At 43.2% G+C, this 24481-nt stretch overlaps 2 protein-coding genes across 4 annotated transcripts in view; one reads left to right on the forward strand and one right to left on the reverse strand.

Annotated features, from left to right (window-relative positions):
• The window catches only part of ANKRD22 (ankyrin repeat domain 22), a 39533-nt gene extending 28897 nt beyond the window's left edge, over positions 1–10636 (reverse strand). The window contains exon 1 of the mRNA XM_054034235.1: positions 10514–10636. Coding sequence (XP_053890210.1) covers positions 10514–10522 — 9 coding nt within the window. The 5' untranslated portion in view covers positions 10523–10636. The remainder of the gene's footprint in view (positions 1–10513) is intronic.
• A 90-nt stretch (positions 10637–10726) lies between these two features.
• Positions 10727–24481, forward strand: part of STAMBPL1 (STAM binding protein like 1) — a 36653-nt gene continuing 22898 nt past the window's right edge. The window contains exon 1 of one of the 3 annotated variants that reach the window (XR_008445639.1): positions 10727–11098. The gene's annotated coding sequence lies outside the window, so the exon portion shown is untranslated. The remainder of the gene's footprint in view (positions 11099–24481) is intronic. The other 2 variants (XM_054034230.1, XM_054034229.1) reach the window with 2 other exon arrangements.

Raw genomic sequence — 24481 nt, forward strand, 5'->3', positions numbered from 1 at the left:
CATTATCAATATATATTTATAGAGTTAAATAACTATGTGTGTCACACTGTTTGGAGTGGCTCACAACTGTGAGTGCCAACCTCAGGGAAGACTATCATGAACGAGGGTAGAGTCTCCAAACTGATTGTATGTTCTATAATTAGATTTCACCAACCCAGAAACAAGTGTGAACTCCTAAAGAACTATAGCAGTCCTACCATGGAGTTGCAGACAATCCTCTTGGGCATTCCAGTCTATTTTGCCACCCAGGCAAGCTGGACTTAGTGATAGATGGTTGCTATATACCAAAGATCACAACATATTCAGGTTGCTCCTAGTCCCACAAGACTAAGCATTCGCCCAAGATCAATTTGTACCTTAGATCTCACACCAAAAACACTTGCAGGTGATCCTATAGTAAACTAAGGATTTATTAACTAAACAAAAAGCGTTATTACAAGGTTAAAGCAGGCAAACGTACATACACAAATGTGTTAGTCTATGGTTTCAAAAAGTGACAGAGTTGTTGTGATCTGTCAGCTTTGAATGTCTTTTAGGGCTAACCCAGGTTGACCTGGGGATCTCCACTTCTGTTTTGTAGCTCCAGCCCTATGAGAATCAAAACCGCAAAAGATGAAAAATGTTCTTGTCAGCTATTTTTTTTTTTTTTATTTCCTTCTTCCAGAATTCAAGCTGATAGGACAAGCCCTTTTGCATGTAATTATGAATCTCTTCATTAGTGTGAGGGGACAGTTAAAGTCTTTGTATTGTGATGTCCCACAATGACCCATTTAGTGTTAACTGGCCTTTTTGATGGGTTCACAGTTTCAATGCAAACATTTTTTTAAAGTTCTAAAGCAAAAACTTAAATATTACCTTATAGCGCGTGCTAAAGATACTATGAGAGATTAATACTAGTAGCAATTGATGAGCATTTAATAAAGTCTAAACACATTGTTATAAATCCAATACTCATCTTAACCATACTAACACACAGGTGGAAAAGACTGGTTTCCAGCAATGAATTTGTTAATACTCAGCTGAGGCCAAAAGCCTTTGCAAGGGCTGGCACCTGGTTAGCCAGCGTCACAGTGAGCCTGGCTAAATTGTGTTCATCAGTGCTATCTAGCAGAGCTGTTTTCACTTGGACAATGTGATGCGTTTTGCATTTTTTATCCTTCTACTTAGAAAGAAGGTAGTCTTTCTCCAGCCTGGTGGATAGAAGATTAATAGGATTGGGCCCAGCTCATATGGGTCAATGAGACTTAATGGCCCGATGAGAGCAAACTGCTTTATTGAGCAAAAAAGTTGCAGAAAATGTGCTTCAAACTACGATTTTGCTCAACAGTTTCGTACATGCAGTTCCACACCCATGCCCATTGGCAGGATTCCCCATCTGTGCCCCGAGGCCATACAATAGTCAGAGATGCTTTAGAGTAGCCTTCTGCATCTTCACTTCATTGTACCAGCACTGAAATCTTCTTTCTTCTAACCATGCTGGAAAGAGGGGACTCTTTTAGGTGATCTTTTACTGATCTTTACAAAGTTATGCTTGAAGGCTTACCTGTTGTTGTCAGACGTCACTGGTGTGGTGCTCTGCTCTTGTTCAATGTTGATAATAGTTGGCTGCGTGCGTGTGTTCCCTCTGTGTGTTGCCCTGGCTCTGTTCAGATAGCTGACACAGCAGACCCGAGAGAACCCCCAATGACCACAGACTCCGATAAGGTACAAAGACACCTGGCCAGGTTTATTGCCAAACGAAACACAGTCTCTAGCTCCCCGGATCAAATGTCTACAGTTCTGCTAGTACATATGTGCCCCCTGACAATGGACCGACTCAGTGAGTGGTGGGAGTTACCACTGTCCCATAGGCCAGACAAAAACATCCCCTCAGGGATGCACTCTTATACACAGGTACAAACAAGTTACACATCACTCCTTATGTATCAAGGTACAACCTCTCTGCGGGTTGGGGTGGTGCCTCTCTCCTGGTACATGTTGGTTTGAACAAACAAGTCTATCCATCATATTATCCTTTTGACCCTGTCTTTTAGGATGGGTCAGCCTGTTCCTCATTATTTCTGTGGAATATGTTTGTACTGGACTGTTCCGGTGCCATCCTGGTCCATGTTTATCCCATTACTGCTTGATACCCTTTAGATATATGTATATGTCCAATTAGCAGCCTTCTTCTTGCCAACTTTTGTGAGCAGGGACTGCCTTTGGCTCACAGCTTAACTTTGCTTTATGTTAGCAAAGTCTTGACCATTCCTTTGGTGCAGGCCTCTGATACCAAGGGTTTATGTTTCAGGCCTCATCTTACTACACCTGTGTCTTTATGCCATAGCCCAGGGTAGAGGGCAGTAGGAAGGCACACCACTCCAGCAGGATTTCCTGGAGGCACTGTGCTTGCTCCAGGAACATTGTCTTTGGTGCACAGCCCCTATGATACCCTATGTGTGAGAACAGCTTCGCTGGCTAGAGTGGAGGGGCAGGTCATTGCCCAGTCTCCTTTCTAGTGCCAATATAGGCACTAACTAGGTTCTGTGTTCTCTAACCACAAAAAGTAGGAGCATGCCTGGTCCCTTCTCATGGATGTAATGGCGGAGGAAGGTTCCTTGCACCCTCTTCCCACACTTGTTTAAGTTCACTGTTGCCAACTCTCATTATAGTTATTGGTTTTTATTAAAGCCCCACCTCCCATAATCGTGTGATAATATGATGATCTCATCTTTCACTTAAAATAACAAAGTAAATTTCTAGCCCCCCTGGTTGTGGAGAAAAGCTTGAAAATGTGACCCTATGGCAGTGTTTCTCACCATGGCCACATGGGCTTTCTTGAAGCCATAGCCTCTTGGGCAATGAGGGCGGGAGAGCAGTGGCCCCTCCCCCAGGACCATCAGCAGGGGTTGGGCCCTGCCCCCTCAGGAGCCAGAAACGCAGGCGGCTGGAGGAGCAGGCAATCAGTGTGAGTTCCCCATCTTCCTGGGGGCAGTGGGGTTCAGGCTTCAACCCTAAAGTGGTGGGTGGCAAGCTCTGGCCATGGGACTTTGGGCTCCAGCCACACGGTGGCAGGCTCCTGTCCCAGGCTTACCACTCCCTACATCACCCTTGGCCCCCGCTGCTGTTATTATGGCTTTTCATTGCCTCCCAGCTAGTTAGCAAGTCTGCTTCTCTGCAAAACATTAGCAAACAAACAAATATCACTTTGCATAGTAGCAGATTTACTAGATAGCAAGTTTAAAAAAATAAAAGCAACCAAAAAAGCAAAGAACCAACAACAATAAAAGACAAGAACATACCAAGTACCTTATTTTTGTTTCTATTCTTTTTAGGTCCAGTAGGAATAGAAACAACTGTACATTATTTTTAGGACTGAGTTTCCAAAAATCAGAAAACCCCACCAACATAAATAAATTCTATTGATTTGGACATGTATATGTGCATATATAGTTTTTCCTAAAGTTAATTAATTGACAATTTTAGGAAAAATTGTCAGAGCGGCCACCAGCAAGAGCTCTTGCCGGTGGCCACACTCTGAGGCCACAAAACATTTGTTGTGAGAACCTCTGCCCTAAGGGGATGTCTACATTGCAGCTGGGTGTGAGCCTCCCTGCCTGAGCAGACAGACTGATGTTAGTGGGGTTCATGCTAGCACTCTGAAAATAGCAATGTGGCCATTGCGGCTCACGACAGAGCTCGGGCTATCAAGCCTGACCGCAACATCCATGCTGTTATTTTTAGCGCTAGCACAAGTCTGTCTACCGTGCTGGGAGGCTCACTTCCCACTGCAGTGTAGACATGTACTAAGAGGCTCAAAAACCAGAAGGTAAATAAAAAGAACCCAATTGTAATATTTTAAATCTCATGATTTGTAAGACAGTCTCATGATTTGGACCCTGACTTATGATTCTGGAATGTTAAGAAATGGCAATACTGTAATTACACAAGGCCAGACTGAATCTAGCCCTACCACTTTTTAAAATGTGAACTAAGAATGAGCCCACTCCTGGTGCCCTTGTCCACATTAGTAGTCTCACTGAAGTCAATGGGATTATTCATATGAGTAAAGGCTGTAGGATCAGGCCAATTGTGTGGATATGCTCTAGTCAGACTGGTCCCTGATGCCGTAAAGTGAGACCAGCAGCTGTGAAAGATGAAAAATAACACATATATGGGCATCAGAAGATTTTTTCCTTACCAGATTTTACCACAAAACCATAAATAGTGTACAGTTTCCTAACTACCATAATTAAAACTACAGCATGATATCCGCACTTGTCTGGTCATTGATGTGGTGACTCCAATACTTACCTCCTGTGTCATGTTCATTGTCTTTAGCTAGGCGCAGCCACACTAAGGATTCTGGGACCTGGCCTCTCCAGTACATCCCATTCTCTGTGGCTGTTCTTGGGGTCCAAGCCTTAATGAGGTATGTAATTTATAAATGGAGAGCTCAGAATGGGAGGAAAAGTGCTTCTCTAGTGCCATCTCCTTGCAGGGCTTTAGAGAGGGAGGGAGAGAAAGAAAATGAGATGTGATGCTAGCGCTGCAGATCTTGCAGTCTGTGTCAGAGACACAGGAAATCAACAACAGGTAGTGGTGGAGGAGGGTATGGAGGAGAGGGGGGGAACACAAGAGTTGGAACAAGCAAAGGTAGCATTGGCTGCATTATACTGTAAAAAATGCTCCTGAATTCTGATATTTGAAGAGCTGCAGTTTAAGGTGGGATGAGGGCGGCATGCTCTAATGGGGCAAGGCGGAATTGGGGAGAACAGTGTGGAGCCTAGGAGTATGGGCAAAGGGGGGTTGTTCAAGACCTAGGGATCAGCATGTACAAAGCACAGAGGTGAATGTGGGTAGAGGAGCAGGAGAACAGTGGGCAGAGGGAGGGATGGGATATAGGCAGGCAGAGCTGTGCAGAACAGTAAGTGGGGATGAGGTGGAACTTCATGCCGTTTTGGGGGGCCCATTGGCATGTGTATGTGCACACGTGTGACATAGTGCGCCTGGAGTCCTCTAGCTGCAGAACGCTGTATGGAGTGAAGAAAGGAGTCTGTGAGCTGTCGTGGCAAAAGAACCAGTGTGTCCCACATAGACTTAGGCAATGGGTCTCCCTCTGTGCTTTGTGGGCTGCCCTCTCTCATTTTGAAGGCAGAAGAACTGGAGTTCCGAGTGCAGCATGCATTTGCCATGAAATTCTTTTGAAAGCTATTGATTAGGATAGTGTTGCTGCTACTGAAGAGTAAAGGTTTTAAAACTGCCAACTTCTTTAAGCCATTTAATGGTAGTAGAAAAATATCATGTAAAGGGCAGCGTCTTACCTTGGTTTATCTGCTATTGCAAAATTAGAACAGCCCTGTGTGGTGGGTTAGATCACAGAAACTGGGATCTGCCACCTGATGTGCCAAGACTACCTCTGCGCCTGTTTCCCCTGCCAGCTCAGGACTCCAGCACCCTATTTTGCTGAGCCAGACGCTCCCGTCTGCTCCAACAAAGACCAAGGGTCTGAATTACTTGCCCCAAAGCTGCAGATTTCCCTGAAAACAGCTCACAGGAGTGTGCTTGTCTTTGGCACTCAGCTGCCCAACTCCCAATGGGTCTAAACGCAAATAAATCCGTTTTACCCTGTATAAAGCTTATACAGGGTAAACTCATAAATTGTTTGCCCTCTATAACACTGATAGAGAGAGATGCACAGTTGTTTGCTCCCCCAGGTATTAATACATACTCTGAGTTAATGAATAAGTAAAAAGTGATTTTATTAGATACAGAAAGTAGGATTTAAGTGGTTCTGTCTGTTACTACTTGGAACAAAGTAAGTCACCAAGCAAAATAAAATAAAATGTGCAAATCTATGTCTAATCAAACTGAATACAGATAAGATCCTCACCAGTTCCAGAATGCTCCCTTTTACAGACTAATCTCCTTTTAGCCTGGGTCCAGCAATCACTCACACCCCTTTGTTCTAGTTTCTTCCAAGTATCCTGGGGGGTGGAGAGGCTCCTTCTTTAGCCAGCTGAAGACAAAATGGAGGGGTCTCCCAGGGATTTAAATAGACTTTCTCTTGTGGGTGGAGACCCCCCTCCTCACTCCTATGCAAAATCCAGCTCCAAGATGGAGTTCTGGAGTCACCTGGGCAAGTCACATGTCCATTCATGACTCACAGTCTTTACAGGCAGAACCCACTGTTCACATGGTATCTTGTACGTCTCTAGGAAGACTGCTTATGTGGATTGGAGCATTCCAAGATGCATTGTTCCCCAAGTGCTTCCTAATCGGGTACTTAACCTTGTGAATTCCTTCCTAAAGAAGCTGACCAAATGCCTCACAAAGCTTACTTAGAAATCAAGCAAGTATACAGCCAATATTCTTAACCTCAAGTACAAAATGATATATATGTATAAATAGGATGAATAGATATAGTAGACCATAACCTTTACAGAGATATGTTACATGGCACAGGCAGCACAAAACATATTCCAGTTATGTCGTATTCCCATAAAGCCTTATGGGAGGTACTGTCACACCCTGTACTATAAGTGTTAGCTGTTGAAGTTGTGTAGTTGTTGTTTGATCCTTATGTAGGATGCTGGACATTAGCTGTTTGCAAGCCAGCTGTCATAGTGTAACCTGAATTCTGACTTCAGAAGAGTCAATATAATAGTTAGAAATAAGTGCTTCTGTTTTCCTGTGTGTTCTAAACAAAGCTACCGCTGTGTAGTACAGGTTTTAAGGCAAGCCATTTTCTAAGGTCAATTTTTTCCACCCTGGGTGCCTAAATGTAGGTTCCTGAATCCATATTTAGGCAACCCAATAGAGACTGCCAAATGGAGGCGTCTGGCTGGCTCACTTGCCAGGATGCAGTAATTTAATGTTCTTGTCAATACACAGTTTTCATTGTTGCAACATGTTTTCCTCTTAGCCTTGGCCAATTAGAGGTTTATGTGGCATTTTATGGGTATCTTATTTGGCTCTGTGATATGCACTCTGCAGAAGCTGCATAGCAGTTACAATGGGTCTAACCTTTTCTGTTTTTAATTTCTTTCCCTTAAGTTAGAAGAAGATAGCTTTCTCTGAGAGGGTAGCAAGCCTTGTGGATAGGGGGAAGCAGTAGACGTGGTATATCTTGCCTTTAGGAAGATGGTGAGCCCTCTGTGGTGAAAGAACAGGTTAAGGACTATTTAGAAAAGCTGGACATGTACAAGTCCACGGATCCAGATCTAATGCATCCGAGTGTGCTGAGGGAGTTGGCTGATGTAATTGCAGAGCCATTGGCCATTATCTTTGAAAACTCGTGGCAATCGGGGCAGGTCCCGGATGATTGGAAAATGGCAAATATAGTGTCCCATCTTTAATAAAGAATAGAAGGAGAATCCGGGGAACTACAGACTGGCCAGCCTCACCTCAGTCCCTGGAAAAATCATGGAGCAGGTCCTCAAGGAATCCATTTTGAAGCACTTGGAGGAGAGGAAGGTGATGAGGAACAGTCAACATAGATTCACCAAGGGCAAGTCATGCCTGACCAAACTGATTGCCTTCTATGATGAGATAAGTGGATATGGGGAAAGCGGTAGATGTGATATATCTTGACTTTAGCAAAGCTTTTGATATGATATTCCACAGGGATAGCTCAGTGGTTTGAGCATTGGCCTGCTAAACCCAGGGTTGTGAGCTCAATCTTTGAGAGGGCCATTTAGGGATCTGAGGCAAAAATCTGCTTTGGGATTAGTCCTGCTTTGAGCAGGGGGTTAGACTAGATGACCACCTGAGGTCCCTTCCAACCCTGATAGAGCAAACCAAGAAATCACTTTTAAAACTGTAGCTAGCTAGTTGGCAGGTGTGGTATTCTGATGTAATATGTACTTTGCACACTTTTTCAAATAAGTAATGTAGCAATTGTCTTCTTTGCTATACTACATATCTTTTTTTATCAAGAATTTTAAAGGCTGGTTAATTTTTTTTTTAATTCATTGCTGGTTATTGATTCTCTTGTGTAGGTTTTAGTTAAAACAGTCACCAACCAACCTTTCCTTTTCTGTGTATATTACCCAGTTTGCCCACATTTATTACATGTGATGTTAACCCCGATTTTCTCCCACTGAAGGAATCATTGCATTCTTTCCCCAGGACACGAGATAAATGTTTCACCAGAGCACAATTGAATATACATACTGCCTCCACTTCCAAACATAAATATAATTAAAATAAAGCAATATTATGGACTCATAAATCAGTGACTGAATCAAAACCATTTTTCTGTAGTACATAGGATTAAAAAGTCTTTAAAAAAATATTGCAATGGCACTTGTTTGCACAAAAAATGGATCCTCAGAAGGCAGGGAAACTTCTTTGAGGTGCTTTTAAAGTAATGTTGACATGACAGAACCACCACTTTTCTGAGCTATGTTAGACAGGGTGGAAGAGCTCTTCCAATCTATGGCACTTCTCTTTACCCTCATGCCCCTATGGGAAACTCCTAGTGAACGTAATAGGAAATGATATCCTTTCTACATATTTTTGCACCAGCCACTAGAATTTAGGAACATAGCCACAACTGGACTCTATGTATCTACCCTAGGGGGGTGGGTGGGTGTGTCCCATTGGCTTCAACAGGTCTGTTCATAGAGCATAAGGTTTTAAGCACACATATAAATTTTTGCAGGATCAGGTCCTTAGATTGAAAACTCTATAGTCAGCTGATACATCAGCAAAGCACTTTGCACATATTGGGAATTAACTAAATAATAATATCAACGTGAGATATTATTATAATAAGCTTCTCTGTTTTACTGTTAGCACGGCAGACACCAAGGCTTTCTAAGGACAGCATACTTGTTAATACAGTACATAAGAATGGCCATACTTGGTCAGACCAATGGAATATCTAGCCCCCTATCCTGTCTTCCAATAGTGGCAAATGCAAGGTGCTACAGCGGGAATGAACAGAACAGGCACTCAGTTACTGATTTATCCTGTCACCCATTCCCAGCTTCTGACAGTCAGAGGCTAGAGCCACCCAGAGCATGGGGTTGCATCCCTGACCATCTTGGCTAATTGCCATTGATGGACCTAACCTCCATGAATTTATCTCGCTTCTTTAAACCCTTCACAATATCCCCTGGCAACAAGTTCTACAGGTTGACTGTGCATTGTATGAATACTTCCTTTTGTTTTAAACATGCTACCTATCAATTTCATTGAGTGACTCCTGCTTCTTGTGTGATGTGAAGGAGTAAATAACACTCCCTTATTCATTTTCTCCACACCAATCACAATTTTATAGACCTCTATCATAATCTCCTCTTAGTCATCTTTTTTTCAAGCTGAAAGGTCCAAGTCTTGTTAATTTCTCCTCATATAGAAGCTGTTTCATATCCTTAATCATGTGTGTTGCCCTCCTCTGTAGGCCTTTTCCAATTCTGTATTTTGTGAGAGGGGGTGATCAGAACTGCCTGCAGTATTCAAGGTGTGGGTGGTACTATTGATTTACAGCGTGGCATTATAATCTTTTGTTTCATCTATCCCTTTCCTACTGGTTCCTAACATTGTTAGCTTTTTTGACTGCTGCTGCATATTGAGGAGTATGTAAGAGTGTAAACCAGAAAAATTGAGAGAACATTACACTAGGGCTACTGTGACAGCCCAGGACACCTGCACTTTATCAGCTACCCAACGTGTCTAATCTGGGTTCTTAAAATTTATTACCAGAGAGAGAGTGTAAAGTCCCTTCCTTTCTCATTCCTCTGAAGCTAATCTTCCTGCTGGCTGGATTCATACACGGATATGTTTATTTTCATTAAACTGCCTCCTAGGTGTTGCCTTTTCTCCTAACGCATTTCTCAACATGTTATTTCTTTAGTTCATATACTGTCCTTTTAAAAAAAAAATTACATTTTGCAGACAAAACACATACCATGCCAGCCCATAAATACATTTTATTTTATTATTATTTGGCTAATTGAATTAGCACAATGAACCCAGAGGTGGCCAATGGAACATATGAGACACCCTATCTAGGACCGGTGCCCCCCTCCAGCCTGCCTTGGGCTCTGATCCTGCAAATACTTGCAAACTTGAATTTTTCTTCTGATCAGGAGAGTCCCCCCACTGAACCCCTCCTGAGCGCAGTTATTCACAGTGCAAGCGTCTGCAGGCTTATCAGGACGGTCCATCCACAAAAGGAACAGGAGTACTTGTGGCACCTTAGAGACTAACAAATTTATTAGAGCATAAGCTTTCGTGGGCTACAACCCACTTCTTCGGATGCATTATTAGAGCATAAGCTTTCGTGGGCTACAACCCACTTCTTCGGATGCATATATGCATCCGAAGAAGTGGGTTGTAGCCCACAAAAGCTTATGCACTAATAAATTTGTTAGTCTCTAAGGTGCCACAAGTACTCCTGTTCTTTTTGAGGATACAGACTAACACGGCTGCTACTCTGAAACCATCCACAAAAGGTTTGGTAGGATGCGGCCAAGCAACGAGATGGGAACTCGGTGGGAGGCGGGGGCTTTGCCTTGCCACATACCTGTCCCATGCCTACCCCGTGCTTTGGGGGAGGCTCCCTCGCCGGGGTCCCCTGTTCTGGCGCTGTCTCTAGCCGGGAGGACGGTGTCCCGTGACTCCCAGGCTCGCTCCCTGCAGCCGGACCGGCAGCGGGGAGGGGGAGGCTGTTCCTGCCATGCTGCTTCCTGAGTGGCAGGGCGGGCTGCGGAGCTCCTCCTCCCCGTGCCTGGGGCCGCGGCTCGGCTCACTGCGGCGGGCTCGCGTCGGTAGCCGCCGAACCGGCTCCGCTCTGCCGCAGGGGCCGGGGGCGCCTGTGCCCCGCACCGCTTTGGGCGTGGGGCTGCCCGGCCCCGCTGCTGCTGAGCGGGAGGGGCGCCCCGCCTGCGCGCCGAGCTCGCTGGAGCGCCCGGGGGGGACGCAGGCGGCCGGGCAGGGCATCCCCCTGCCCCGGGAGCCGGCTGCTGGCCGCCGGGAGCCACCCGCCTCAGGCTCGGCGGGCCCTAGCATCGCGTCCCGGTGCAACGCGCCTGCCGCTCGCAGCCCCCGCCCGCCATCCCGCGGATGCGAGCCCCAGCAGCCTGCGCCGGGGGACCAGCCCGGCTTCCTGGTAAGAGCCTCCCCGCGCGCGCATTTGCCTCTCCCTCCAGCGGGGCGCTGCGGCGCAGGGACTGGGGCGCCACCGCCGGCTGCAAGGGCGCAGATGCGCTCGGAGCCGGCGTGGGGTGCGCTGGGAGGAAACGAAACCTACCGCATCTGGGGGTTGCTGGTATTGGGGGGGGGGGGGGGGTAAAACAGAAATCTCCTCCCTAAAGGGTCAGGAGCTGTAGGGGACGGCATCTCTCCCCCACCCCCTTTTCCTTGTGCGCCTATTGTTATTGGCTGCAGGTGTAGTAATGGCACATGGGGTAGCCTGGGGTGCAGCCCCCTCATTGGTGCTGGAACTAGAGATGCTGCCACACCCCCTGGCTTGCAGTGGTTTCCATTATATCCAGGGTTTACAGTTTGGTTCAATGGCACTCGGCATCAGCAGCCCCACTGTACAAATTGTTCCAGCACCCCGGCCCCTGTAGGCAGCCGCACCAGGAATGTCCACGATCCAATAGCGGTGGCGTCCTGTTGTACCATAGCCAATTCAGGGTCATCAGAGTGCCTTGACCAGTGGCCCTGTGGTAGGGGCACTGGAACAATTTGTACAGTGGGGGTGCTGAGAGCCATTGAACCAAACTGTAAATCCTGTATAATGGAAACTACTTCAAGCCATGGGGAGAGGCAGCATCTCCAGGACCAGCACCAATGCCCTGTGGAAAACAACAGCTGTAAGATGGCACCGATAGCATGCACCTGGAGAAACTTTGAATAGCATAACCCTCGGCAGAAAGGGGGTCAACATCCATGTTAGCTCTTGATGTGCGAGGAGCATGGCTGGGGCATGGCCAGCTCTGACATGGTGTCATAACTTATGACACTACATTTTGCAGGGCTTGTAGTAGGAATGGCCCAAATTCTGCCCTCCTGTGTAAATCTAGGCGCAAAGTTTGATCCAATATTCTTTAGTTTTTAAAAATATCCTGGTAATAGATTTTTTGTTAATTGCACCATTCTTAGACCCTGTATATGGTCTGGGCACTACAGTGGCATAACTGCAAAGCTATGCTGCTATAGCATCTTAGTGTAGATGCTTTTTACATAGACGGAAGGAGGTTTTGGGTCAATGCAGATAATCCAGTTTTTCAGGAAGCAGTAGATAAATTGATGGAAGAATTCTTCAGTTCAACCCAGCTTTGTCTACACTGGAGGTTAGGTTAGCTTAACTGTGGCACTCAGGAATGTAAATTTTTTCACACCCCTGACCTGTTTTTAGGTCAATCTAAATTTTAAGCATAGGCCAGGCCTTATATATGCAGTCAGATAAAGAACAGCAGCATCATGATAATAGATTTTTTTTTAAATTGCATACAATCACGCAAAGAACATTATCAGTTTGGAAAATGGAAGAAGAGGGTAAAAAGAATGAAATAGAAGCAATATTTAATTGTAGTGTCTGGAAACCTGAGACTTTTAAAGTATGCAGGTTTTTGTACTGTGGTCCATCACCCTAGTATCTAAGTGCCTTCCAGTCTTGCATTAAGCAATGTGACTAACATCTGTCACGTGTTTGTTCTCTCATGCTATCCCCAGGGGGGAAAGTGTGTAGGAGAGTGTTTTGTTTTGGAATTTATTTAAATATATTTATTTAAGTAGTCACATGTGGCTATGTGTTTGTCAGAGAAGGTACAGCCAAAGAAATGTGCCTTGCACTTGAAATGGAAGGTTCATGATGGTTCTTATTTCTTGGGAGAGTTCATTCCAAAGTCTTTGTCTGGGCCCCAAAAAGGCTTTGTCTCCTGCAATGATGAGCTTTACCCTTAATATGAGTTCCATTGTCTTCGTGGAGTGCAGTTGTTGACCATGGTATGTATCAGGGGCAACAGAAGGTCCCTAAAAGTGAGGGGGGGGCCACCGGCACCCGAACTGTCACCCCAAGCCCCTTCTCCCTGAGCACCTGTGCTGCCTCTTCCCTGGAGCCCCCCCATCTCTCCTCTTTGCCCCCCCCATCACTCACCCTTATGGCTGGTAAAAAGTGGGGGGTATAGCCCTCCCACTTTTAAAAGTGATGGGGCCATGGCCCCTTGGCTCCTCCTGTTCCAGCACCTTTGGTATGCATCCTTAAGCTTAAATGGATCTTTTAGGTATCCTGGTCCCAGGCCATAGAGCACTTGAACATAAAGGCTAAGACCTTGAACATGATTCAGTATTCTATGAGAAGTCAGTATAGGGAATGGAGGACAGGTTTTAGCTCTTACGGTAGCCTATGTTGCTGAGTGTTGCAGGACTGGAGCACCCATCAGCCAAGCCAAGCTCCCCTCCCACACCCCCACTCCCGCCCTGCCAATCAACTCTTCCCCCTCCCTCCCAGCACATCCTGCCCACCACAGATCAGCTGTTCTGTGGTGTGCAGGAGGCGTTGGGAAGGAGGAGCGGGGATGGGGTGTGCTCGGAGGAGGGGGGCAGAAAGAGGCAGAGTGGGGGGGTTGGGGCAAGGGGTGGAGTGGGGACAGGAAGAGGTAGCGAGGATGGGGGGATGGGGTGGAGTGGGGGTGAAGCCCGTGGCTGAGCACTCCGGGGGAAAATTAGAAGCCGGCCCCTGTGGTCCCATAGCCAACTTGAGATGGTAGAAAATGTTTCTTGTAGCTACTAATTAGTTATAATTGCACACATTTTACTGAACCTATCACAGATAATATTGTGCCAATTAAAATGATTGTAAACATGAGATTTTTATTTTAAAATATTGTGATAATGAAATAAATAATGGGATGTAATGGCTTGATACTCCAAACATACATACGAGTAACTTTACTGAATTGAGTAGTATAATAAGACTTCTCATGTGAGTTAACTTGCATGCATAAAATATGCGCAACATCAGGTCATAAGGCATTTCCTGGAAATTGATTACCATCTTAGGGAAAATTGATAGCCCAAGGTGAAAAGTTATAATTAAATCCTGGGCTGTTGAGGAGATGACAAGGCAAATTTTGTTAAAGAAACTGTAAAAAAGTTTGATAAAAATAAATACTGAGCCTTTGTTTTCTTTAACATTTAAACAAGCAGGTTTCTTTGTACTTGTCTGACTCAGATGTTATTTCCTTGTCAAATGTTATATTGATATTGTGTGTTACTTTCTAATTAATGTATTTTTCTTTATTTTTAATAAATAGATAAATGTTAATCTTTCAGAAAAATGTCCTGGTCACAATTTACAATGTTAATGAAATTATCACTTCATTATATCAAAGCAATGGGTGCTTGCTGCTAAAATTCCTGGTAGTTGGATATTATTTCCTGATTAAAAATAATTAAAAATGAATCAGAAACCAGCTTTATATTATTTTTAAATAATACTTTTATCAATAAGATGATTTTTGCTTGACTGAAGGGAAAATGTTTTCTGCCTGTTCTTCCATTAAAGTATTGGAGAATTAGGGATACAGCTCCTATAAACAGTAGCTACCAATTAAATCTCCAAGTTGATAGTGGTGAAGGGAGGGATTATCACAATACCCCAATCTTATTTATTAGGGACTGGAAGAGGAGACCATATTGATCATATGTCCTATATGAATGCAACACTATACAGAATAATAGCTTACATTTATGAGTAGTTACATTATTTTTTTTTTCAGTTCTCTGTAAATTGTAGATTCTTCTGTAGCTCTGATTGTCAGGTCAGAGGAAATGTGCAATATGGGTATTACTGAAGTAGAACACCTTTGTCTTAGGAAAGAAAAGTTAATTGTGCCATTACTACCCATTGACACAAATGTCTAGTTTCCCACAGAATTGGTTGAATAACGTGTGTTAAAAAAAATTATTTGACAAATATGATACGTAGTGAATATTTTTTTAAATTATTTGCCTGGCTCTGTTAAGTAGTCTAGAAGTATAATCCAGTCACAAGTGCCTTAAAAACACTATTCACAAGCCAAATTTAAAAGGATGTACTTTGCTCCCATTTTTTTAAAAGTACATGTTTACCCTACCTGTATATAAAATGAATTATCCACTAATCAAAGTGCCTGAAGTGAAAGGGACTACTGATGTGCTTAAAGTTAAGCAAGTATATAACTGTTTGCAGAGTTGTGGCCAGAATTCACACCCTCAGCAAATATATAAAAAATTAAGTGATACGAGTATCTGCCAATTTTTTTTTTGTAAGAAAAATAGTACTCATTAAGGCACTCTAAATTCTTCTGTACGTGATTTTCAGTGTGCTTATAAACATGAAATATTCTGAATCATCTAGGATAAATCATCTAGGTCAGAGGTTCTCAAACTGTGATCTGTGGACCACCAGTGGTCCGTGAGTTCCATTCAGGTGGTCTGTGGATAGTTCCCTCTAAGGTGCCTGCCTGGGCAGCTGCACATGAGAGAATGAAGGGCAGGTGTATCTCCACTAATTAGGTGCCTGGACCTTGGAGAAGATGCACATGTAAGGTGAGGTGGTGGCCTTGGGGGCAATAGGGGGTAGGTGGTAAAGTGCAGTGGGGTGAGAAGAGGGGGTGGGGGGAATTTGGGATGTGCAGGGCTGCGGTGGCCAGAGAAAGAGGTGACTTTCCCCAGCTTGGGGGCTGCGGCTGCCAGGGAGAGACAGCCCTCCTTCCCAGCTCCAGCTTGGGGTTTGCGGCTGCCGGGAAGAGACAGCCCTCCTTCCCAGCCCCAGCTCGGGGGCTTCCGTAGCAAGGGAGAGAGGGCACATCCATCACATTAGAAAGGTAAAACTACTGATATGAAAATATGAGTTGTGTGCTTTTATCTGTAGAAAAAAAAAGTTAATTATTATTATGTGTTTTTTAGATCGTGCTTTTATCCAAATCGCTTTACAATAGTTAGCTAATGGTACAAACAACATTTGGAAATCTAATTAAGTGGTCTGTCGAGACCCAGCAATTTTCAAGTGGTCTGTGAAAAAAAAGTTTGAGAACCACTGAGCTAGGTTTATTGTTGTAGTAAACTTAATATTTTAGAATGGGAACGGCTAACCGTGGCCCCTGGGAGCTTCAAGTGGTCGTGCCTGTGGACACTCAGGTAAACAAAGCATCTCGCGGCCTGCCAGGGGCTTACCCTGAACAAGCTATGAACCAAGTTTGGGAACTCCTGGTCCCATTGGATAGATAGAAAGATTAACCTAAATAATCTATACAGAAGCCCATGGAACCCCATAAGATTGGGTCCCTAATCCATGAACTGTTGGAACTCATTTACAAAACATTTCTTAAAACATTACATGAATATATTGTCTCATGCTATACAATTAGAATTTATAATCCCTATTCCATGATGAGATATCTTTGAGCTATAATGTATCTTAATTAAAACTACACCTCTACCCGGATATAATGTGACCCGATATAACACGAATTCGGATATAATGCGGTAAAGCAGCGCTCCGAGGAGGGTGGGGGGCGGGGTTGCATGCTTTGGTGGATCAAAGCAAGTTCGATATAATGCGGTTTCACCTATAACGCGGTAAGATTTTTTGGCTCCTGAGGACAGCATTATATCGGGGTAGAGGTGTATCTTTAGATAGGTGTTTTCCTCAAAAAGCATTTTATCAAAAAAATCCGATTTAAATTAAAAAAAATCCGAATTTTTTTATTTTTATTTTTTTAAATCATTGATTTTTATCCACCCTGCCTAGGAGCACTATTCATAGACATAAGCTCACTGTGCTAAGTCAGTCTCCCTGAAGAAGACAGGGATACTGCCTTGAAACTATGCAACCAGCAAATCTGCAAGGAATGCTGCTTCCAACACAGCAGGTCCTAGCCGTCTATGAAATGTGCCAGTCCCTCCATGCTGCTCTTTGCCCCTTTCTCATTTACCTTTGCAATGCAGGTCTTCCACCCCTTAGTAGGTAACAAGACACACTATGAAGATTAATTTTGCAAGTGGTATTTTAACTTCATTGATGCTGGTGGCACCATTTCTGGTGGTATTTCTGCTGCTTAGTCAAGGAATTTGTCATGTGAAAATGACTGTTTCTTTGGCTTCCCCCACTCTCTGGCCTGACATGTCCCCCCCTAAGCTGTGATGCCCTACCTGTGCAGTGGTCTTTGGGAGGGACTTTAGCAGGTCAATGAGGGGAAGGAGGCTGATGAATTTTAGCTGACACTTCTACTCTAGCCCATTTTCCTTGATTTTGGGGTCTTATCTGCCATTCTGTGCCTTTTTGTTTTCCTTTGGGGATTTTGACAGTGGGATTTTACAGACATAATTTTGATGGACCACTGGAAAGATGGTGTAATGAGGCGTGTAATGTAAATATATGAATGGCTAGTTCAGAATGTTGTTACTCCTAAAGGAATATCTGCTTCATGAAATTCTGGCACTGGTGATATTTATCAATGTAGTAAAAAAATCCTTTTCTGCTTGTCTTTTGAGATCTTTGTGCAATGTTATCTGAGGAAAAAAATACAACTATTAGTTTGACACCACAAGTCAAGAAAAGGAGAATTCTCTTAATAACTTACATGTTAGTGGCCAGCAGTTAGCATTCTGAAAACTTTCCCTTAGGAATGACCAGCTGCTTACCTCCCATAAAGAAACTATTACAGAGTATCTTAATAAATTTGAACCTGGTCACGATTGGTTCAGAAAGCTCAAATGAACAGGCATTGTGTGGGTTTTCCATAGTTTCTGGGAAGGCATCCATTCTCCTCCCTCACTAAACTTTTGGATCATGCCACCGCCACTACTACAGCCTCAGGGCCCTTCGCTCATCCAGGGTGTGATGAGACATGAATTTCTCAGTGGATCTACTGGCTGCACACTTCCCCCAAAGGATGCCTTTTTTGCCTTCAGAATTTGGCCCTTTAGTGAACTAGTTTATGATAATTTGCTTCTTGAGTAGCGTCAATATAAAGGTGGAGAGCATGTGTACTAATATGCAGTTATTTATGTACAAGTCCCCAGCTGTCTTCTTTAGAAACTATATGCACATAAAGAATGTAGGATAATTATTAAAAAATATGTGATTTGTTTGAAATGCCAATTAAAATACTAAGATTTGGAGAGCCAAATTTCTGTTCTGGAAGTCAGTCTTGTTCTCAACTCCAACTGAAGTAAATAAGTATTTGAGGGCAGTATTTGGCTGTAAGATAGAGAATTTGGTTTCAATTGGTTTGGCTGTGACCCCACAAGGATAGGGGATGCTGGTTCCAACCCCGTATGTGCTGGAGGGTGGGTGGTGTCACTGGGGATGCCATCAAGGAAGGCTATCTTTAATTAATGATGAGATCTCTGTAGGTGCAATCTTGGCAAGAACTGAACAGCAGATGTCTTGAAACCAGAAATAAAAACTTGACTATTTGTCTTGCTGTTGTCTGTGTTCATGGAGTGTCAGGAATCTTAGTGCTGTCCCTGTGCCAGACTGGGCTCTGCTTGCTTTCTGGGCTATACTCAGCTGTATTCTCCCCACCCCACAGCAGCTTCCCCTCCATTTCTGGATGGAGACATGACCACATCTACATGTCATTGTGTTTTAATCCTTCATTTTAATCAGTACCTGTAATCATATGCGGGGGCGGGGGGAGAAGCGGGGTTTAAAAAGTGATGTAGTCATTAGAAACTTTATATGTGATGTATTATTAGAGCTGAGCTTCACAACATTATGCATAAAATAGATGACGATTAGAGTCCTGCTTTACACTTTAAAGCTATGTAGAATGAGGTTTACTACTGTCTTTGTCAATGAATTCAAATTTCACTTTACAATGACTGGAATTTCTGTTTTCTTAGCAGTGGTAATTTTTCTTTTGCCTATTAAGCCATTTTGCATATCAACTGTATCAATATGCTGAATTATAAACATGTGTCCGGAATTTTTCCATTTCATCCATCTGCCTTTGTTAACAATTGATTTCAGCGGCTGCGTCTAGTGATCTATGAATTGAGCATGTAGATACCACAAGGCAGGAAAAAACTGAAACAATACAGGCCTCATAAAGTTAAGAATGCGCGGAATAATCTGGGAATATAAAGATAACTTTAATATGTTGTTGTTAGTGCCCAATATAGCAAATGAATGGTCTGTGATTTACATTGAGTGGAAATGAGAAAATCAGTAGTTAATGAGAAACTAGTTTTATTATCATGGACACACAATACAGCTGAGTAAAAATTGTGTTGTCATTCTCCAGATTGCTGATAACTTGATTTGTGTGCTATTAGCAGTATTGCAGCTGGATATCAGAGCCCTTGGACACACTGTAACAAATCCTTCTCATTGTGTTGCTGAAGTATCTCTGTTTAAGAGTCAATCTTAAAGTGGTAACAGTGGTATGTAAAAAGTGAATCTGTTCCAGAAAGAAATCTGTCGTTAGAAAACAAGTAAAATAGATGATCTCGCACCAAAAATGTCACATCTGAATTGAACTTCAGTAGCTTTCTTACTCTGAAGAATTGCAGACTAACTTTAAAGTATAAGTCTTGGAAGGGCTTATTACACCCTTATTCAGCTGCTTTTAAGGAAAAATCTATTTTAATTTCACTCACATTTTCTTGTAGAAGTGAAGTTGAATTGTGTGACTGTAAAGAATAGCACAGAGAGGTTTAATCACTTCGACAAATGGTGCCAGGCTTATGCCCCCTAGCACTGCACATAGGGTCCTCTCCAGGTAGGATCTCCCGCTTTGTGCTAATTTGCCATTGCAGAACGCTACCCCTCTGCCACTAAGCTGGCAAAGAAGCCTTGCTGTATAGTACAGGTTTAGGGTTGCCAACTTTCTACTCACACAAAACCAAACACCCTTGCCCTACCCCGCCCCTTCTCTGAGGCCCTGCCCCCTCATTCCATTCCACCTCCCTCTGTCTCTCACTCTCCCCACCCTCACTCATGCATTCATTTTCACCAGGCTGGCTCAGGAGGTTTGCATGTGGAAGGGGAGAGGGCTCTGGCTGGGGGTGTGGGCCCTGGGGTGGGGCCAGGGATGAGGGGCTTGGGTGGTGTAGGAAAGTGCTCCAGGCAGGGGCCACAGGGTTCAGAGTGTGGGAGGGGGCTCCGGGCTGGGGCAAGGGGGTTTTAGTGTGTGTGGGGGAGCGCTCCAGCTGGGGGTACAGACTTTGGGGTGGGGCTGGGGATGAGGGATTTAGGGTATAGGAGGGTGCTCCAGGCTGGGACCAAGGGGTTCAGAGGGTGTGGAGGGGAATCAGGGCTGGGACAGGGGGTTGGGGCATGGGAGGGTCCGAGTGGCACTTACCTCAAGCAGCTCCTGGAAGGAGCGGCACATACCCCCTCTGGTTCCTATGCAGAGGCGTGACCAGGTGGCTCTGTGTGCTGCCCCGTCCACAGGCATCACCCCTGCAGCTCCCATTGGCTGCAGTTTTTGGGCAATGGGAGCTGCAGAGCTGGCGCTTGGGGCGGGTGCAGCGTTCAGAGTCACCTGGCTGCCCCTACACATAGGAGCTGGAGGAGGGACATGCGGCTTCTTCCAGGAGCCACACAGACCACAGGAGGCAGGAGCCTGCCTTAGTCCTGTTATGCCGTTGACAGGACTTTTAATGGCCCTGTTAGCAGTGCTGACCGGAGCCGCCAGGGTCTCTTTTTGACTGGGCATTCTGGTCAAAAACCAGACACCTGGCAACCCTATACAGGTTATGCACAGAGGAGATGGCAGAGAATGGGCAGATATGGGTGGAGGCTGGGATGGTTCTTGGAAATTATATGAAAAGAATATAACCCTGCCCACTATAATGTCTCTTGTATTGCTCTCCAGCTTTCCAGTGGAGGTGGTCATAGGGACTGCCAGGGCTCAAGGGAGATCTGCTAGTCAGTTCAAATGGGGTTGTGCTGCTGACTAGAAGCACTGGGTGCAGAACCTGCATGGAGGCAAGGTTCTCTAAATGGATGACATGGATTCCTGGGGATCATCCACACTTATCTTCCATCTAAATTAACAGAACACTGCCCGTGTGGGCCGAAAGAGTTAAAGGTGCCAGCTACTGTCCATGATTGAACACTTTGGTACATAAAGGCTTCAGCCTGCTTAATACCACAGCAAACGCACTAGAAAATTAATCAGTCATGACTCATGGACAGATGCTTTCCGACCGTTGGTCGGCCCCAACAGCTATTGCTCTGGAGTCTGACTTGCCTCCCTGGGCAGAGACATCATTTGGTTGGTGTGGTCCGGTCCCTCTCTTTCACTGGTCCTTCTCTGGCTGAGCAGAACTGGATAGGCTGTCATCTCGCCATGATGCTGCCATGCAGTTAGTTTCAGGATCAGGTGAAAAGCCGAGAGAGAGAGGACAGCTGGAAGATAGCATGGGCGAGGGGCAGAGTTGGAGGGGAGATGGGCTGTGCCAAAAGGGGCACACGAAGGAAGGGAAGACAGAGCAGGATCTCATCTGTATCATGTTGGGACCCTCACTGATGCAGCAGCTATGGTCAGGAGTGTGCCACTTTCTGGGCATTATAATGAAAAATCTCTTCACAGTGGCTGTTGTAGTGTTGGTAGTTGTGTTCCCCCCATTCCCCAAAAAACTCTTTTAAAGGGCCCCCAAAAGGGGTGAAGATGGAATAGCTCATGCCCTCATTATTTTGTCCACCAATTAGGTCTAATTTCTGGTTCCACCTGCCTCTTATTTACCAAACATGATCTTAATACAATCCTTGCACAGTATCAGTAGACCTCTTTGTTTAAATTAATTTAGTCTTTCTATCTCCTTCTCACATCTTCGTCTGAAACAGGCTGTTGCTCTCTTTATGCTAACTGAATCATTCTGGTAGTGAACACTTATTCCAAAAGCCCATGTTTATTTATAGACAGCCATCTTCTGTACAGACTGAACTGTTAAAAGGCAGCTGTTGCTGTTTTGATTATCTTCAAGTAATCTATAAAGACAGAGTTTCTGTCACATGACTTAAATTTTCAAAGAAGCCTACATTATTTAGGTGCCTACCTCCTATTGAAATGCAGTGGAAGATGGACACTTAACTTCCTTCGGCTCCTTTGAAATGCTCAGCCAGCCTGTACTTTCTGTACAAACTATTTATTTTTACTCTTGGGTTTGATACAGTGGATTTTAAAAAGGTAGGGCAATGCCATGCCACTAATTTTTAAGAATACCACCTATGGTAATCATGGTCTTATTTAAAAGTTGTTGAGTCAGTTTGGGCCTGTAATTAGGAGTTTAAAAGTTTCTTGTGTTTTTGTATTTTTCCTCATTAAATTGATGACTTCAGTAGTGACTGAACTCTTTTCCTAGATGCACACTTTTACACTAGAAGAAAATCTGCATTTTTGATACATCTTGGTCATTATAACATTTGTAATAAAATTGTGGTATGATGGGGTAGGTGCAGGGCAGAAATTGTGGGTGCCATGCTCTTTGTGAGCAAGTTGATGTTCTGTATGTAGCTACCAGTGGGACTGGGAGAATTTGCTTAATTGTTATACATATATGAAGAAATAGCCATTCAGTGATTATGTAAATCTTGTGTTCCATTTTTCTCAGGGCATTTAAGTAATCATTACATGGATTTGCACACTGTCTAGTTATTAAGAAATAACTGTATATTTGTTATGCAAATCTGATTTAGTCTCAGCCAATTGAAGTGCCCAGGATTGGATAAGTGAGAAATATGTCAGTAGATCTATAGCATTCCAACACTCTTAACTGGCTGAGATGGTTCCCAGTTAGTATAATGGCTCATATCCCCTGCATTGGGGGTTTTACACTGGGTGGATTTGATTTAAATCACTAGTCAGGAAGACGCGATTTAATCATGGATTTCTAGATAAAAGTGCATTCTTGTTGGTTGTTATAACCTTTATACATATTCTTCACAACTCAGAGATAGATGTAGGTTTCATTTTTAGAAGGTACACACTATACATTTTTAAGTGATATATTTTGAGAACTTTTCAGATTAGTTTTATAGCTATATCAGAAAATGAATGATTGTTTGGTTATTTCATTTACCAAAGGTAATTGAAGCAGATAGTTCACCTCCCAATGACTTCATAAATATCTCCTATTCAATAGAATAATCATTAATATTTGAAGGATTTTCTTGCCATGCTGTATTAGGAGGAGAATATCACCAGACATTTAAATTGTTTTATTTAACTAAAACAACAACGTTATGTATTCTGGATTTTTTCTCTTCAACAGCTAACATAATATTTTAACAAAACAAGCATATGAATTTTTGAATTTAGTCTGATGAAGTAGGTATTCACCCACGAAAGCTTATGCTCCAATACGTCTGTTAGTCTATAAGGTGCCACAGGACTCTTTGTCACTTTGAATTTAGTTAAACATTCACGTTTTTTAAAATCAGGTTTGTTTTTGTTAAAATTGTTTTTAACTAAAATAGTTAAATGAAATATTTAAAAAACCCAACCAACTTAAAAACAACAATAACAACTATTTTTGCTGTTAACAAGCATGTTATCTCTGGAGACGCAAATCCACAGTTTGAGAACTGCAAAACTAAGCATTTCTGATGATATCTTCTAAACTGAGCCCCATTGGGAAGATATAAAGATAATCTATACAGAAGCCCCTGGAACCCCATAAGATTGGGTCCCTAATCCATGAACTATTGGAACTCATTTACAAAACTTTTCTTAAATATTACATGAATATATTGTCTCATACTATAGAATTAGAATTTATAATGCCTATTCCATGATGAGATATCATTGAGCTATAATGAATCTTTATCTTTAGATAGGTGTTTTCCTCAAAAAGCATTTTATCAGAAAAATCCAAGTTAAATAAAAAAAATATTTTTTAAGAAAAATTGATTTTTATCCACCCTGGTTTTACATATTAACATAATTGTTTTCTATATCTGAAAAATGAATAAAACTTACATTCCATTTCACTCAAAGGGATTACACATTTAAATTTCTCCTTGATCCTGTAAAGTACTTCATTACTCTTATTATTAGCTTGTATTTCAATAACACTTAGAGGCCCTAATCAGGATAAGGGTATTTCTTTTGCTGTGCACTGTACAAACATATAACACATTCATGTGCAAATGCAAACAAAGCTGGCCAATGTCTTTTTTTTTTTAAGAATCTTAATCTTCTATATAATAGTAGTTGCTTCATTATTCGTTACACTTGGATACATTGGTCAGAAAGCATATTAGAATCCTTATAAAACACGCCAGTGCTTTTGTAGCCATATTGTTTTTGTTTGTGCTGTGTGTGGTATTAAGCATAACATTTGTATCTTTTTACAGTAAATTTTTACAAAAATGTCAAGTTTGTCCTAGTACTGTATTTATTGTATCAATTTTAAATATTGTTCCCCAACCCAAATTGCCTTCTACATTGGAATCCATGAGGGTTTTTTTTTTTTTTTAAATCAAGTGCTTCACTATTTGTCTTGACTTTTCTGCTAACCTCTTTTGCTGTATCTTGGCACGGTG

The sequence above is a fragment of the Malaclemys terrapin genome, chromosome 7 (assembly GCF_027887155.1).
Source record: "Malaclemys terrapin pileata isolate rMalTer1 chromosome 7, rMalTer1.hap1, whole genome shotgun sequence".
In the NCBI taxonomy this organism is placed as follows: Eukaryota; Metazoa; Chordata; order Testudines; family Emydidae; genus Malaclemys; species Malaclemys terrapin.